The 16,997-nt window shown below is 36.8% G+C and overlaps 2 protein-coding genes across 3 annotated transcripts in view; one reads left to right on the top strand and one right to left on the bottom strand.

Moving 5' to 3' along the window:
- Nucleotides 1-8,191, bottom strand: part of satb1b (SATB homeobox 1b) — a 91,794-nt gene extending 83,603 nt beyond the window's left edge. The window contains exons 1-2 of the mRNA XM_058746443.1: nucleotides 8,119-8,191; nucleotides 735-832 (exon numbers count right to left, since the gene is read on the bottom strand). The gene's annotated coding sequence lies outside the window, so the exon portion shown is untranslated. The remainder of the gene's footprint in view (nucleotides 1-734; nucleotides 833-8,118) is intronic.
- Nucleotides 8,192-8,263: 72 nt separating this feature from the next.
- On the top strand, nucleotides 8,264-16,866 carry si:dkey-82o10.4 (uncharacterized protein LOC797793 homolog). 2 transcript variants are annotated; one of them, XR_009266313.1, is made up of 5 exons: nucleotides 8,264-8,754; nucleotides 9,618-9,689; nucleotides 9,768-9,894; nucleotides 10,573-10,713; nucleotides 15,649-16,866. XR_009266313.1 is itself a non-coding variant. In XM_058746448.1 (5 exons), exons 1-5 carry the CDS (start codon nucleotides 8,371-8,373, stop codon nucleotides 15,725-15,727), a joined length of 807 nt encoding a protein of 268 aa, XP_058602431.1. In that variant the 5' UTR covers nucleotides 8,264-8,370; the 3' UTR covers nucleotides 15,728-16,863. The 2 variants fall into 2 exon arrangements, 1 of the variants encoding a protein (XP_058602431.1); XM_058746448.1 differs by having other exon boundaries at nucleotides 10,569-10,713; nucleotides 15,649-16,863.
- Nucleotides 16,867-16,997: the final 131 nt, after the last annotated feature.

The raw sequence follows: 16,997 nt of genomic DNA, 5'->3' as shown, positions 1-16,997 counted from the left end.
AATTAAACATTATCACAAAATCGTTGTGTTAATCTGGACATTAAGGCTTTAACGTGTTTGAGAAAACCACCAGGAAAACCCACTCAATGCAGAGAGGCTGCCTCTGCCCTCCTAAACCATGTGAAGGTGGACTAAATTTAATTACAGCCTCTATAAAATCCATTTGGCAAATATTTCAAGGTACAGCACAAGCCCAGAAATTGCAAACAGGACTGGCAAGCGCACACAGTGGCTGATGGTGAGTGACAGTAATCCATGAAGAGAAGAACCAAATTACCGCGTTTATTCCCAACCCCGTTTCCTATTCTGTGATGGATTTTTTTCTTTTACTTATTTAAAAAAAAGAGAGAAAACACATCTGCTGAGCAAATATTTCAAATAATGTCTGTTTCATGTTTGTGTACTTCCATAGAAGCAAAAGCTGAGAAGCTGAGCCAGAAACACAACTGTCAGTCTTTGTGATTCACTTATTCGGGTGTTAATTCAAACGAACAATCAAAAGAGGAGAAAGAGAAAAGAACGAGAAAGATTGTTTTACTCTCTAGAGCGCTTTTTGTTGTTAATTGCCATTTAGCAGTTGCTTTTTCTCTAAAGTATAACACGACACACAATTGAAATGTAGTTCTTTTGGGACATGTGGGCACTTTGTTATTGTTCAAATATTTGATAGACACAAAGTTTAGAAGTGTTGCGCTTACAGAAATGCTTTTACTCATAATAAACATGTTACACACCATTTCTCCTAATGGGGCGTCACATTAGACTTTGAGCTCCATCTTCTTGCATTCATATGCATACGGCCACTGGAAAGGGAATGCTGCATACAGGTGACCTGCAAATTCATATAGAAAATGATTATAATGTATATTCCAACATTTATGAATTTATTTTTATGCTGCATTCATTGCATCGTATTATATTGCATTCATGTGGGGTCAGTTCAAAGCTTAAAACTATACTTAGGAAACATTGTGTATACATACATGAAAAAAAAAAGATTCTCCAAACATGTACATTAGACAGATTTTTTTTTTTACATAAAATCTTTTAAAATGAATAAATTTTGTTGAATAAAATGAATGTATATAGTCATATGAAAATGGGCATACTCCAAAACACCTTCTGTGTTGCATAGAAAAAAACAAAACTGTACAGGTTTAGAATGATATGATGATGAGTAAGAGCAGAATTTTCATTTTTAGGTTTAACTTTTTAATTTAAACCTTTTAAGGTTAATTGCATAAGTTTAAAACTTTATTTCTGCACTACTAACCTCACCGGACAACTGTTGACTGTTATCAAACAGGTTTCCCAAAACTCACTCATTAGTAGAGTCAATGTTACTGGTCATGGCACTCAAATATTGTCTCCCCATATTAATCTGAGATTTAAGAATTACTTTAAAGGGGTCAAATGATGCGATTTCAAGTTCTCGCTGTAGTGTTGTTGCTGCCGCCGGCGCCATGTCCTGGAGACGCTGTGTTTCGTGGTGAAAGCGAAACTACTTTGTTTGGGCTTCCAAAAGAGGACACAACTAGAAATCAGTGGTTAAGTTGTATTTATAACACTGTTCCAGAACAGTTCAACCCAAATATTAGAGTGTGTGCAGCACATTTTACGGAGGGCTATTTCCTGAACCTGGGAGTAGCCTGCCAGCTGTGCTCAAAGACTGTTTCTATAAAATGGGGCAATTCCAACCTTTGCAAGGACAGTTTGGCGCTTCTGACTCACAACCTGTAAGTATGGTTTCATATTTAATGAATTTGCCACTGACTATTCACACGTTTTGAGCTGTGTATAGTGCTTGTTGTTTGTCGTTTCTCCGATCACTAATGCAGACATGGTACTGTTTACACAGCGCGATGCAATGCGACACGTAAGAAGACAGTATAAGTCATTATAATCAGTAATTATGTCCCCACTGGATGCAACAAATGCCTCGTTTATAATGGGTTTTATTGTTTTTGTGTCGTTGCGCCGGGACACGGCATCACAATACGATAAGGGGTGTAACATTTCCGCCTCACGCTTGAGGTATTCGTCTAATCACAACGCACTGGATAGCTGACCAATCAGAGCACGCCTCGCTTCTCAGAACGATGAGCTTTGTAAAAATCGGCTCGTTTCAAAAAGGCGGGGCATAGAGGAGCATAAATAATGTACAGTATGTGGAAAATAATGTGGTTTTTGAACCTTAAACCACATAAACACATTGCATTACACCAAATACACAAAATAATGTTCTTTCTAGCAACGTCATATTACCCCTTTAACATCTTAATTGCGTCTAGTGCGACCACAAATTTGCTAAGACATGTTACGAGACACGTTAGCATGCCACATTTTCCATTATGTAACATCATTTCTGTTCTCTTAATCACTACAAGACGACACGTGCCGACTAGAGACATTTACCAAAATGCAATCTCCCACATAATCCGACTCGGTGCACGTTCCCCATCGGTGATATCACAGCCAGGTGAGGACGTACAGCGTGGTTCCTTCACCCTCAAAAACATCAGAGCGTGGCCTAGTTTCTGCAAGCAGGGTTTGTCGTCGATGTAATCTTCACACGGGGGCTGTGTTCGACTGCCATTCTGCGAATGCACAGAAAGAGAAAGACCACACAGACGAACCGGGCTGAACATTTACGCTTCGAACATGAGATTACATCGGCCTCACCCACGCTCCCCCACTGTGAACTTGCATGCCCAAAGCCAAAGCTAAAGGGACGCATTAAAGACGCTTTGGCTGAGATTCAGGTAGCAGCATTATTCTGCATCTTGGAAGCTGGGGTGCTATTATTAAACTGCCACATGCAGGAAACACGACGCAGGCAAACGTGCATCGCCCTATATTATTGTACACAATGCTGATGCCACAAACCCAGTTTTAGTTCCTGCCTTGCTCGGTTGTGCATCTTTTGTTGCACCTTACCTCAATCCCCATATTTCTGACAGTCATATCTGAACATCTGATGCGCAACTTTGGCAGCGAGTTGAATAAAAGATCATTGGTGCAGCTTTGTTTAGATAGAAAAGGAAATCCAAGATGCAAAGAATATCTGGGTAACAGTAGGTCATCTGTAAACCTAACACACAAACGAAAACACGCCAGATGCACATTTCTAAACCTCAAGCATGAAAAATACACTTAGAGCTCCATGCAAAGTCATAGGAGAATCTTACAAAGTTTAACGAAAACTATTTGTATTTGTCATTTCTGAAGAAAAGATCTAAACAAACTATAATGAACCATCAAGACATTTTTTTATTCTCCAAAGAACCATACACAGAGCTCAACAATAAGGATTTATCCTTGCCTGCCAATATTTCCACTATTTTTTCATCAACAAATTATGCTTTTGTAGCAACATATTCTATATGCAGTATAAGGTCTTTACCGAAAAACAATGTCAGACAAAAAATATTCAGAACTTAATAATAAGGATTTGTACTTGCCTTGACAAATTTACTGCATTTGTTCAACGAAACAAACTTTTAGCAACATATTCTATATGGAGTTTTAAGTTTTCTTGAAACAATTTTGAACCAAAAATGTTTTTTACTCTCCAAAAAACCATATACAGAGTTCAATAATAAGGAGTTTTTTCAGCTGGCCTGGATTTGTACTTGCCGTGACAATTTTTCCACTGGCTTCAACACAACAAAGTAACGCCTTTCTAGCAATATAGCAACATATTTTAGCACCATTCTACATGCAATATAAATTCCTTACTACAAAAGCAAACTTTGATCTAAAAATGCTTTTTTTTTCTCCCCAAATATTCATATTCAAAGCTCAATGATAAAGATTTGTAGTTGCCCTGCTAATTTCACCAGAACAAAATTATACTTTTTAGCAAGATATTCTATATGCAGTATACGTTTTCCTTACTGATAAACAATTTCAGACAAAAACTGTTTTTATTCTCTAAAGAGCCATATACAGAGCTCAACAATAAGGATTTTTTCCTGCTAGTCTGGATTTGTACTTGCCCTGCCAATTTTTCCACTGTCCTCACCACAACAAAATTACAGAATATGCTACTAAAATCATGCAGAATATGTTTTCTTTACCAAAAAAAAAAAAAATCTAATTTAGAGCCCCCGAACCAAAAGTTTTATATTCCCCAAAGAACCACATACAGAGCTCAACAATAAGGATTTTTTTCCTGCTAGTCTGGATTTGTACTTGGCCTGCCAATTTTTTCACAAAAACAAAATTATGCTTTTTCAGCAACATATTCTATATGCAGTCTAAGTTTTCAAGTACTCAGCAAGGACTGGAAGTCTGTATTTGCCTGGCCAATTTTTCCACTGGCCTCACCAAAACAAGTTTACACAAAATTACGCTGTTTATTTTAGCCGCAAATTCTATATGAAGATTTCTCCACTTAAAAACAATTGTGCAAAATGTAAGAGCATAAAAGTTACGAAAACATACAGTCGCAAAATTTCAATGAAACCTTATCTGTAACCAATTAGATCATGCTAACTTGACGAAATCAACAGAATTTGATCACGCAAAACCCTATTTTTATGCATGCAAGACATAAAAATACATGCACAGAAGATGGGAAAGTCGTAGAGGGGAATGGGATCCGACATAGGCCAGATTAAAACTCACGTTCTCTTGAGCACTTTCACAACCCACTTTGACAGAAATGTAACTTTTAGTAGTGCAAAAAACATTATGTATATACATTTTGAGCAATCAAACACCGGGCCCTTGAGAACGGGGAACTGGGGGTGCCGTGCAGTGGGCAGCCCGTACAGTGTGCCATGCACTAATGGGCAAAACCCAGAGCGGGACGCCTCTAATCAGCCAGGCTGGGAGGGATCAAGACTGATTTTTGCCACAGGGCATTTAGCGTTCCTGAAGAGGCACGGATGGGCTGGTGGGAGGGGGGTATTGTCTGCCACGGCTGTGCGTTATAGGATTGAGCTCAAGTTTCCTTTGTGCGTCGATTTTTGTTGAGGGATTATGTTCTTTGAGAGAGTTGTGCGGGCAGGGGGACGGAGCGGAGGCGGTGCGGCGGAGGGAGGGCGCGGGGAGCCCGTGTCTTTGTTCCGAGAGAGGAGAGGGAGAGAGGATGTACAGGGAGAAAAGAAAGGCATAGCTCAATGAAGCGAGCATCTGTGTTATAATGTCATTGGGCTAGATGTCAAGCAAGTCATGTAACCAGCCATGTAACAATTCAAAATCAATTTACCTCCCAAGAAGGAGCTGATCTCGAAAGCACTCGAGAAGCCCTGTCTGTGTTAATCGCCCTGGAAAGTTTCGAAATTATTCTTCTTTCCTGGCTTTGTCACTTGAACCTGCGTGCAAAGTCTGAGACTTATAGATGGGACATTTGTATTCAGATTTAGGTTCAAATGGACACGTGGACTTTTTTTGCCATTTTAAATGCATTTAAAAAGTTGAAATGTTTCACGCAGGCTCTCAGTTAATGAAAGCTGCATGCATTTTCAATGAAGTACAGAAGAAACTTTTCAAAAGTATTTCATATCAGCTAGGCGTCTACAGACACTGGCCATTAAATACTAGGTAAACGCAATATTTTTGCTCCACACAGGTTTCTGTCGCACATTTGGTGTTCTCAACTTGTTAAAGCATCACATTTGCATCGGATAACCAACATATAGCGCATCATTTGCATGCCTGAAAGTACACTTGAGTAACCGTAATTACACGTGACACCAATTACTCTGTTACTTTGTATTAAATTATAATGGAAAATTCCACTAGAGAATTGGAGCCTAATTGCATCTTAATTTGCATAATTTTGCATATTAATCACATCTCAGATGAATAATAAATTTCAGCAGATTTTTTAATTTATGCATAGATACAAAAACGAGAAAAAAATAATCAGTTGGGGGAAAAAAATCAGAAACTATTACTTTGGCATTTGCACTGATTCTCTCATTATCCAGCGTCAAAGTAAAGTTACATTGTGTCACTCATGACATGGTAACATTTTTATACATGTACCTCTCATATTTTTGTGCACAGACCAACATAAGCCAGGTTTTAAATGCCTTTGTAAGATAAGATCAAACAATACCATATCTCAACACTATTCATGCTGAATGTTACTGCCACTAATATGCAAACTGATGGCCAGAGTGTCATGGCAAAAACTGCAAACAGTTTTTCTCATTTATTATTTGCTATTTGTTCACCGCAATCAAGACTATTTTTGTCTTGCAAGTCCAAAATAAAATCCAGGTAACAAAGCGTGCAAAAGGTTACGTGTGAATAAAACTTTTTCTTTGCTATTTATTATTGGAGGCACTCTGTTATCAGAGTTTCTTTCCGCTATAAAATCACGACCTAAAGTTTGTAATCACTCTGGCGAAGTAATTAATTGAAATCGGAACTGCTGCAAGATTTTTATTATTCTGTTCATTCAAGCCACAGATGTAAAAGCATTTCAGACTGACAGAGATAATTACTATAATACATCTTAGAAAGGTTTCCATATCTGAGCGCAAATTCAATAATGATGAGCTGCAATAGCAATTATTTATCAATAAAAATAGTCACAGAATTCAGAGGGGCGGGTAAATCGTGCAGGTGTCTGTAGTCTTGGTTTTTATGCCTCAACCCTGAATGAATAATCATCATTTTCAAAAGAAAACACAGATAGCAGGCAAATACAAAAGCTTATGACCTGTAATCAGCGGAAACAGCAGGAATTTAATGATGTTTTGCTCTGCTGATCACATTTAAGCTTCTGAAACAATGATGTTGTGCACCTGTGAGGTGTGTTTGGGTGATGCCGCTAGCTTCGGAGAGGGGGGCACTTTTAAAGCGGCTTGCCCACCTGTGTCACTCATTTGCATTCGATGATTCAACAGGAACACTTGCCTAACCTGCTCAAATCCCTCTTTTTATTCAATAGTTCATTCATCATATCGTTCAGTGCGTATATTATACAGTACATACATGTTCATTCATGTGGATGGAAGGAAAATGCAAAAAGAAGTTTGCTAGGTTAAATGATAAAACAATAGATATAGAGACCGGGGCTAGTTGTCCCAAAGGTTTTGCTTCAGCTGCGAGTCTACAAGAACATACAAGATGCTTTCAAATGTTAATCAAATCAAATTTCCACCATCGTCATATTTTTGTAAAAAAGCATACTAGACTGTACCGAGTTCTCAGGACAGGGGTGTTTTTTTTTTATTAAATCCAAGGTCGGGGCAAGTTGTCACATGTGTTTTAAAATGCATGCATTTTAAACATTTGAATTTTTGTTGGTAATGGTTTTGGTATTTTTGTGTTTAATAATTATTTAACTGTTTGAATGTGGCTAAAAGCCTATAATAGGTTGTTTAATTGAGACATCTCACCCCATATAGCATGACAGCATGCTCAGTATAGCCTTTTTGTAGTCAAGATGTTGGTTGTATTTAAAGTTACTGTCATATTAGCTTCTCCGACTATTATATGTGCAATTACAGATAAAACAATCAACAATATAATAAATATAATAATTCAACGTAGACAAAAAAAGCAAGATTTTAAACATACAATTCTATAAAAGAGTCTTTAAACGCATTTGTGATTAAAAAAAGAAAAAGAAAAAGAAAAAAAAGTAAACGTTTTCGTGAGTCCCTCTTACAAAATAAGTCAAAATAATTGCATGCATAAAATGACATAACATCAATAATCACTGTGTGACAACTATCCCCGGTGTCTCCAATACTATTCCCAGTGAAGGGGGGGAAAAAAGAAAAAAAAGAAAAGTAGTTACATTTTCTGATCGTCTAATTTTGGAGAACTGGCTTCATATATACCCTAAAAACCGCCAAAACACCATTTGATTGAGTCACTGAGCAAAATATAAGGATAACATTTTGTGAAGAACATACATTATGCCGCTTTTGAGCGCAAACAAAGAGATTTGATCTAATGCAACGACATTCATGCATTTTAATTACGATTTTAGTGTCCAAATAACTTCATGCACGTTATATTGTCAACCTGAGACGCCTTAGGTGAACAAAAATATGACATTCCGGACAACATAGTAGATATTCACGTTAAACGAAAATTTGCACTGCATACTTCATTTATTTATAACTTCTCATAATAAATGTTACTTACATTGCAAAGCCATCCATCAGCATCACCATGCCATCCAGCGTCTGCGCGGGAGCGCGCATGGGAAACACGGGTCTTTGCCTCCATCTACTGGAGAAATGACACAAGTGATGAGAAACCAAAAGCATTATGGGTACAGTGGGTTAGTTTCATAAGGCCGCCGGAAGCGGCACTGAGGACTGTGCGTCTGTCATTTACGAGTTGTACAGTGACCAGATCGGCATTGCGCAATTGCAAAAGAAATGCGCGTCCGTGATGCAACGATTCACCTGTTTGGCTGCACGTCGGGAACTCGCATTCTTGACCTGTTCATGGAAGAGGAATACTGTGTCGATTAAACACGATACCCACTGCCAACCATGGTGGCATCAGCGCGTGCGCCCTCATGCCAGCTGCGCGACCTCTCCAAAGCGCGCATGGCATCACCTGCGCAAACCGTCTGCGCCGTCTGCTGGCCAGCAGTCAAGACTTTACAGTCAAGATGCAGACAGAGACACCAAGGACACTGAACATCCTGGCATCACAGTGGTGGGCTCCCCGGATCCCATCGCGTGGATCAGGAATAAGATTACCTTTTTTTTAATTGAATTGTATTTTGGCTTGAAGTTCAGTGTGGAGTTTGACAGTGGTGTGAAACAGGTTGGTACGAGGATATGGCAGAAAAATATCCCATAAATCATAAGCCTTTTTAGGATTATTTTAGTTACCTAAGGAAGAAAATAAAAGAAAAACATGAAATGACCTCTGATAAAATGTTTTTTTTAAACTTATGAAATAAATATTGACTGAAATAAAATAAAAATATTTAAAAACTTAAACTTCTTTTCTTTAAGCTAGTTTTTCATTAAAAGTATTTTTTTTTAAACTATAGACATTAAAAAACAATCCATAAAAATGACTAAAACAAGACAAAATTACTAAAATGAACTAAAACTGAAATGAAAACAAAAAAGCACACAAAATACTTTTTTCAGCTATTTGCTAAAACATAAATTTTCATGTTTACTTGGCTATAAAATAAAATAGCTGAAATAAAAAAAAAATAAACTACAGACATCTTAAATTATAAACATGATACAAAAACACAATGTTACTAAAACTTTAAATAAAATTAAAATGAAAACAGAAAATATTAGTAGTTGCCAATGCAAAAACACAAAATTACTAAAACATAAAATGTAAAATGAAAGCAAAGGTGTATATATATATATATATATATATATAAAAATCAAAATAACACTTATCTTCTAATAATGATGTCTAGAGAGTACTGTGGCCAATAAATAATGCCATTTAATTACAGCAAATGAGATTTCAGAACAAAAAGCTTTTCTGAAATGAAATGAGTGCTTATTTTACATGCTGATTACTCAGTATAATAATGTTTAAAAAGAGAAATCAATATGATAATCTCTAAATGGCCAAATGCAGCCTGGCAGATATATCCGTTTATCACTAGTAAAGCACTAAATTGTGATTATGACTGACATCTCTCTCCACAGGCAGCAGTCCATGTGTCTACTATGCTCTCCAAAGGCAAGTTTAATGAATTAAGGAGTGTGATGTCGAAAGAGGTTAGTTCATTAAATTACTGGTTTGGCAATCATTTGAAGTTATATAAGGCCTATACATTTTTTTTTTGTTGTTTACAGGCTGTTGACAGCGTCAGAAAGCAATGTAAAAATCTGTCAGAGGCCCAACAAAGACATCTTGCCATTTCCCTCGATGACATTATATTTCTGCTGCCTGAGGATGTGTCCGTATTCTTTGACCAGAGCGGTGAGTCTGTTCATTCCTCTTATGCAGAACCTTTTGAAAATGTTAAATATGCTTGTGTTGTAACTTAATGGATTTCTAAGGATACAGCAGACTTTTAGAAACATTCTTTAAAAAAAAAAACTCAGACACTATAAAGATTAACCATAACTTTAGCAACACAAGAAATGAACAGGATAAAACATAAAAGGATAGAAATATGAAGCTTATATGAGGAAATGTTGAGAATTTCAAGTTCACATTTTTATTACTATTATTATTTTGATACTTGATAGTTTTGATGTAATGTTGATTTCTGTAATTATGTCAGACAGGATGGAACGTCTAAATATAAAATCAATTGATAACACTCAGTGCCATTTGTGCTGCTGTTTTCCCTCCAAAGTGATGTCACTTCCTGGAGGACGATGTCATTAACACTTTTGTTAAAGAGATATTACAAAAAGTTATATTGGGTACACTGGGGGAAAAAAAATCTAGAAATTGATTACGAATTAGAACAATACACTGTTTGAAATATTTGGTTAGAGAAAAAACAAAATGACATAGATTCTTCATAAATTAGTAGTAAAATAATTTAAACTTCACCTCATTCTCATTTATGATGTTACAACATTAGATCAACGCATCTGATCCTGATGGGTGAGCAGTGAATTGAACGTCTTTTGTTCTCCTAGGCAGAAAGTTTCTTTACATCACGATGAGACTTTGGTATCTGTCCAGCGCAGACGTACCTGAGGACCCAGAGAGCGCCTGCATCTTCAAGATGGACTTAACTGAAGACGATGATCCTCAAAAGAAGATCATCACAGCTGTGTACGAGTAAGTGTGATGTGGCAGAATACATATAAAGCTTGATATGAAGAACTATATACAGTGCTGCTTGAAAGTTTGTGAACCCTTTAGAATTTTCTATATTTCTCCATAAATATGACCCAAAACATCATCAGATTTTCACACAAGTCCTGAAAGTAGACAAAGAGAACCCAATCAAACAAATCAGACAAAAATATTTTCTTTGTCATTTATTTATTCAGGAAAATGATCCAATATTGCATATCTGTGAGTGGCAAAAATATGTGAATCTCTAGGATTAGCAGTAAATTTAAAGGTGAAATTAGAGTCCATCTGTGCAGAGGTGTTTTCAAATGTCAGTACGTGACCTGTTTTATTCAAAGAACAGGAATCTATCAAAGTCTGATCATGTTTGTGGAAGTGAATCATGTCACGAACAAAGGAGATCACTGAGGACCTCGGAAAAAGAGTTGATGTTGCTCATCAGGCTAGAAAAGGTTACAAAACCATCTCTAAAGAGTTTGGACTCAACAAATCCACAGTCATAAAGATTGTGGACAAATGGAGGAAATTCAAGACCACTGTTACCTTCCCAAGAAGTGGTCGACCAACAAAGATCACTCCAAAGCAGAAGGTGTAATAGTCTGTGAGGTTGCAAAGGACCCCAGGGTAACTTCTAAGCAACTAAAGACCTTTCTCACATCGGCTAATGTTAATGTTCATGAGCCCACCATCAGGAGAACACTGAGTAACCATGGTGTGCATAGATGAGTTACAAGGAGAAAGCCGCTGCTCTCCAAAAAGAAAATTGCTTGCTAAAGATCATGTGGACAAGCCAGAGGACTATTGGAGAAGGTTTAATGGATGGATGTAACCAAAATATAACTTTTTAGTTTAAATGAAAAGCATTATGTTCGGAGAAAAGAACACACTGCATTCCAGCTCAAGAATCTTATCCCATCTATGAAACATGGTGGTGGTAGTATCATGGTTTGGGCCTGTTTTGCTGCATCTTGGCCAGGACAGCCTGCCATCATTGATGGAACAATGAATTCTGAGTTATACCAGCAGTTTCTAAAGAAAAAGTCTCAAGAGAACGTGGGTCATGCAGCAAGACACCAACCCCAAGCACACAAGTCGTTCTACCAAAGAATGGTTAAAGAGGAACAAAGTTAATGTTTTGGAACGGCTGAGTCAAAGTCCAGACCTTAATCCAATTGAAATGTTGTGTAAGGCCTCGAAGCAAGCAGTTCATAGGAGGAAACCCACCAACATCACAGAGTTGAAGTGGTTCTGCAGGCCCCCCCCCAAAAAAAATTCACAACAAAAAAGGGTTCACAAACTTTCTGTATATATCTGCATGTATGTAATTATATATAAATATTATAATATATATATATTCTAAAAGGGTACTAAAATAATCAAAACTAAAAAAAGAAAACAATAGACATTAAACTATTTTTTAAAACTATAATAAAATATAAAATTAAAACCTTTTCAACTACTGCCAAGGCCACATTTCTTATTTTCATTTAGTTTCACGTACTAAAATAAAGCTGATTTAAAATGTATATATATATAAAAAATATATATATATATATATATATATATATATACACACACATACATACACAGTGGGGCAAAAACGTATTTAGTCAGCCACCAACTGTGCAAGTTCTCCCACTTAAACAGATGAGAGAGGCCTGTAATTTTCATCATAGGTATACCTCAACTATGAGAGACAAAATGAGGAAAAAAAATCCAGAAAATCACATTGTAGGATTTTTAAAGAATTTATTTGCAAATTATGGTGGAAAATAAGTATTTGGTCAATAACAAAATTTAATCTCAATACTTTGTTATATACCCTTTGTTGGCAATGACAGAGGTCAAACGTTTTCTGTAAGTCTTCACACACTGTTGCTGGTATTTTGGCCCATTCCTCCATGCAGATCTCCTCTAGAGCAGTAATGTTTTGGGGCTGTCGCTGGGCAACACGGACTTTCAATTTTCGATGGGGTTGAGATCTGGAGACTGGCTAGGCCACTCCAGGACCTTGAAATGCTTCTTACGAAGCCACTCCTTCGTTGCCAGGCGGTGTGTTTGGGATCATTGTCATGCTGAAAGACCCAGCCACGTTTCATCTTCAATGCCCTTGCTGATGGAAGGAGGTTTTCACTCAAAATCTCACGATACATGGCCCCATTCATTCTTTTGTTTACACGGATCAGTCGTCCTGGTCCCTTTGCAGAAAAACAGCCCCAAAGCATGATGTTTCCACCCCCATGCTTCACAGTAGGTATGGTGTTCTTTGGATGCAACTCAGCATTCTTTCTCCTCCAAACACGACAAGTTGAGTTTTTACCAAAAGTTCTATTTTGGTTTCATCTGACCATATGACATTCTCCCAATCCTCTTCTGGATCATCCAAATGCTCTCTAGCAAACTTCAGACGTGCCGGACATGTACTGGCTTAAGCAGGGGGACACGTCTGGCACTGCAGGATTTGAGTCCCTGGCGGCGCAGTGTGTTACTGATGGTAGCCTTGTATGTCTTCCATTTTCTAATAATTGCTCCCACAGTTGATTTCTTCACACCAAGCTGCTTACCTATTGCAGATTCAGTCTTCCCAGCCTGGTGCAGGTCTACAATTTTGTTTCTGGTGTCCTTTGACAGCTCTTTGGTCTTGGCCATTTTGGAGTTGGACTGTTTGAGGTTGTGGACAGGTGTCTTTTATACTGATAACGAGTTCAAACAGATGCCATTAATACAGGTAACGAGTGGAGGACAGAGGAGCCTCTTAAAGAAGAAGTTACAGGTCTGTGAGAGCCAGAAATCTTGCTTGTTTGTAGGTGACCAAATACTTATTTTACCGAGGAATTTACCAATTAATTCTTTAAAAATCCTTCAATGTGATTTTCTGGATTTTTTATTTTATTTTGTCTCTCATAGTTGAGGTATACCTATGATGAAAATTACAGGCCTCTCTCATCTTTTTAAGTGGGAGAACTTGCACAATTGGTGGCTGACTAAATACTTTTTTGCCCCACTGTGTGTGTGTGTGTATATATATATATATATATATTAAAAGGACTTAAGTGAAGATGATGGTCCTCAAAAGATCATCACAGCTGTGCACGAATAAATGATGTTACAGAATCTAAAGCTAGATATCAAAGACAAACCCCCAAAATCTATTTTTTTATTTAAATTGCATAATTATTTTAATTTGTTATAAATGTTTATTTTTTATATTAAACATTTTTATATATATAATTCTCTCTCTCATATATCTTCATATCATATCTTCATTCTTTCATTCTAATCTTTCTAATTTGGGGGTGAAATGTGAACTGGACATGTTTTTTGACATTCATCTTATGAACATTTCAGTGTTGTGATCTTCTCCTTGTGTTTCTTTGCGTTTATGCACTGCTTATGTGACTTAATTGCTATATCTGCCTTAGTTTTTCAGTCCAAACATGCATATAGCGGCTGTATGTTTGGCACTCGAGTAATTTTCATATACGACTCTGAAAGAGTCACACTCAAAACATAATTAGAAGTCAAACGCTCTTCATTTCATTGCACTTGTAAACTGTCTCCGCGAAAGCACCTCGCGTGACAAATTCTCCTCCCCATAGACACAGATTTTGGGGAGCGTTGACGTAAACTGCACAAAGCCATAAGTCTGACTGATGAATGCCAGCACAGCTTCAAATGATCTTAAATGTACTTAATGGATTTCTCCCTTATGACAGACATTTGTTTTCCGCAGTGCTTTGATGGATATATAGATGCTAATAGGTTCGCTCTCAGCTGTTTGCATACTCCTATCTTTCTCTCGTGTTTCAAAACATCTTTCCATCTGTCACATTAGCACGTTTTACTCGGCTGTCGCTCAGCTAGAGTGCCGTCTCCAAGTTAACTTTGTGAAAGTGTCATACTTCAGATCACCCTAGTGTGGGTCTGATGTGACACGTTTTTTCACACCTCAGTCTTTTTTCTGTTATGGAATTTGAGTTCTGGCACCCTTTGAGTTTTTTCATCGTTTTATGATATATGAAATTCCCCAGATTTCCCATTGCATTGCAATAGGGATGCACGAATGTTGAAATTATGCATAATTGTCCAAATAAATCAATACTTACCTTTTTCTCCCCACATATTTTCATCAGGTGCAATGCAACAGCTTTTCCATAATAAGTAATTTGCCAGATTGACAAAATATCCGGTTGCTGGTGTTTGTACTGATTAATCAAGGCAAAAAAGTAATGCATATAACTATATAGAATATATTTTTTTCTAGTTATGCTCCGTTTTTAACATTTCATCAGCTAGATACTTGCTTTGTCCAAATACCCACACTTGCGGTCTTTGCACTTGACTACTTATATGACTTATTTCCTGTGTTTGGTTCAAGTGAGCATAGTGTGTAGAAATTTTCATTACCTGATGGAACACACTTCGGTGCTTCTAATTAAGTGATAAAAAGCAGTTGCAAATGTTGTACAAAATAAATATCACCACTACTCAAATCTGAGTCTGAATTGTGAATGTAAACGCAGAATTCTAAAGAATTCTATTATTTTTTTTTTTTGCAATTCTGAGTATTTCAGAAGATCTGAAAAATTTTTTAAATATATATATTTTGACAGTTTATATCTCAGAATTTTTTTTCTTTGGAATTCTGGATTTACATCTCTCAGTTCTGTTCCACCATGGAATAAAAAATAATTGCAAATTTGTATCTCAGAATTATAACTTTTTCCTCACAGTTGTGAGTTACGACCTTTCTTCTCAATTTGGAGATAATAAATCACAGCTACCTTTTTTATTTTTGTATCCCATGGCAGAAACAGGCTTCCATACTATCCAGCGTTTCAGAAAGAAAGAAAAAAGTACATTAAAGGTATTTTCTAGTCCCCAAGGAAATAATAACAGCTTGTGTGTTTGTTAAAGGTTTTATCGTGAGTTGACTGCTGGAGCTGATCCAGAGTGGACGGTGACCCGGATATGGCATTGGAAGCAACTAGAGTAAAACACACAGGACCCCTCACAATACACTTTACCAGACTAAAGCAAACACCTTGTTTTCATTTTAAGTTTCATCCATCCTGGGTGATTTGATCACAAACGGTCAAGGTAAGAAGCATCAATGTTTACAGCTGTTAGCAACTCGTCTCAAATGACTCTCCTATGACTGGATTTCAAAGGGAGGTTCTCTGAGTGTCTCTTAAAGTTTAAAACCCATGTTGTAATTCAGTGGTTGATTAACAAGTGAGTTGGTGCTTCACTGTTGCTACAAAATCAGTTCACATTCTGACTACAAATGTGATTTAAGGGATTGGATCACAGTGTTTTGGATCCAATCCTGTACTTTATGTACTGTAGCACTGGCCACTTGTGATTAGATCACCTGAAACAGATCCTAATTCCAGAATAAACAAGGTCAAAGAATCACTCCCATGTTTCTCCAGCAAAGTCACCTTTACATCCACATTAACAGATTGTGTCAGAGCTCAGATGGGTCCAGAAAGCACTTGGTATTTCAATAAAAAAACCATTTAATTCTGCCTTTTTTTTTTTTAAAGTTATGGTATTTTTGTGTTGTTGTTTTGAAAAAAATAAATGAAAAAAAAGTCAAAATCTGAACCATTAAGATTTTCTGCATTTTCTTAAATAAGCAAGTTTCACAACCAAATTGTCTATAATGTGGACAAAATGTAATTCTCATCACTGTAATGCAATGAGAAAGTTTGTTACAGAGCTGCATTTTCCGAGTTTCAAAAACATCATTTCTATGTCAAATCATGGTCAAGTGCACTTCCATTAAGCAGAGACTGGAATTAAACCGATATCTCAACAAAACAGTACTGAAAGTGTCACTTTTTTTTTTTTCTTCAGATCAAGCAAATGAGATTCTGAGACTTGCAACAAGATAAACAACCGCAATTAATTATGATATTTGATATGTTCGGATCATAGAGAACCACAGATGGTTGCTGAGACCAATTATCACCTAATTTAGATATTAAAATAAATCCTTTGTTAAACTGACAGGAAGACGTTCTCACCCATGCGTGGATGTCATCCTATTTCTGTGGAAAACTCTTTTATGGCATGTCATTGTTTATGCATTCATGGCTTTACAGGGAGTCATCGAATTATCGTTGACTGAAATTCATTAAATCATTTAGAAATATGGCTGTGGGATTATTATAATTTTTGCAGGCAGTAATGGATTGTTCTGTTCAACTTGCGTGGGTGTTTTGTCACATGTGTGCAAACAAGTCATAATATGATTAACA

Source organism: Onychostoma macrolepis, chromosome 16, assembly GCF_012432095.1.
Source record: "Onychostoma macrolepis isolate SWU-2019 chromosome 16, ASM1243209v1, whole genome shotgun sequence".
In the NCBI taxonomy this organism is placed as follows: domain Eukaryota; kingdom Metazoa; phylum Chordata; class Actinopteri; order Cypriniformes; family Cyprinidae; genus Onychostoma; species Onychostoma macrolepis.
The sequence above is the reverse complement of the archived record's forward strand: the minus strand, read 5'-3'. Positions and strand labels throughout refer to the sequence as shown.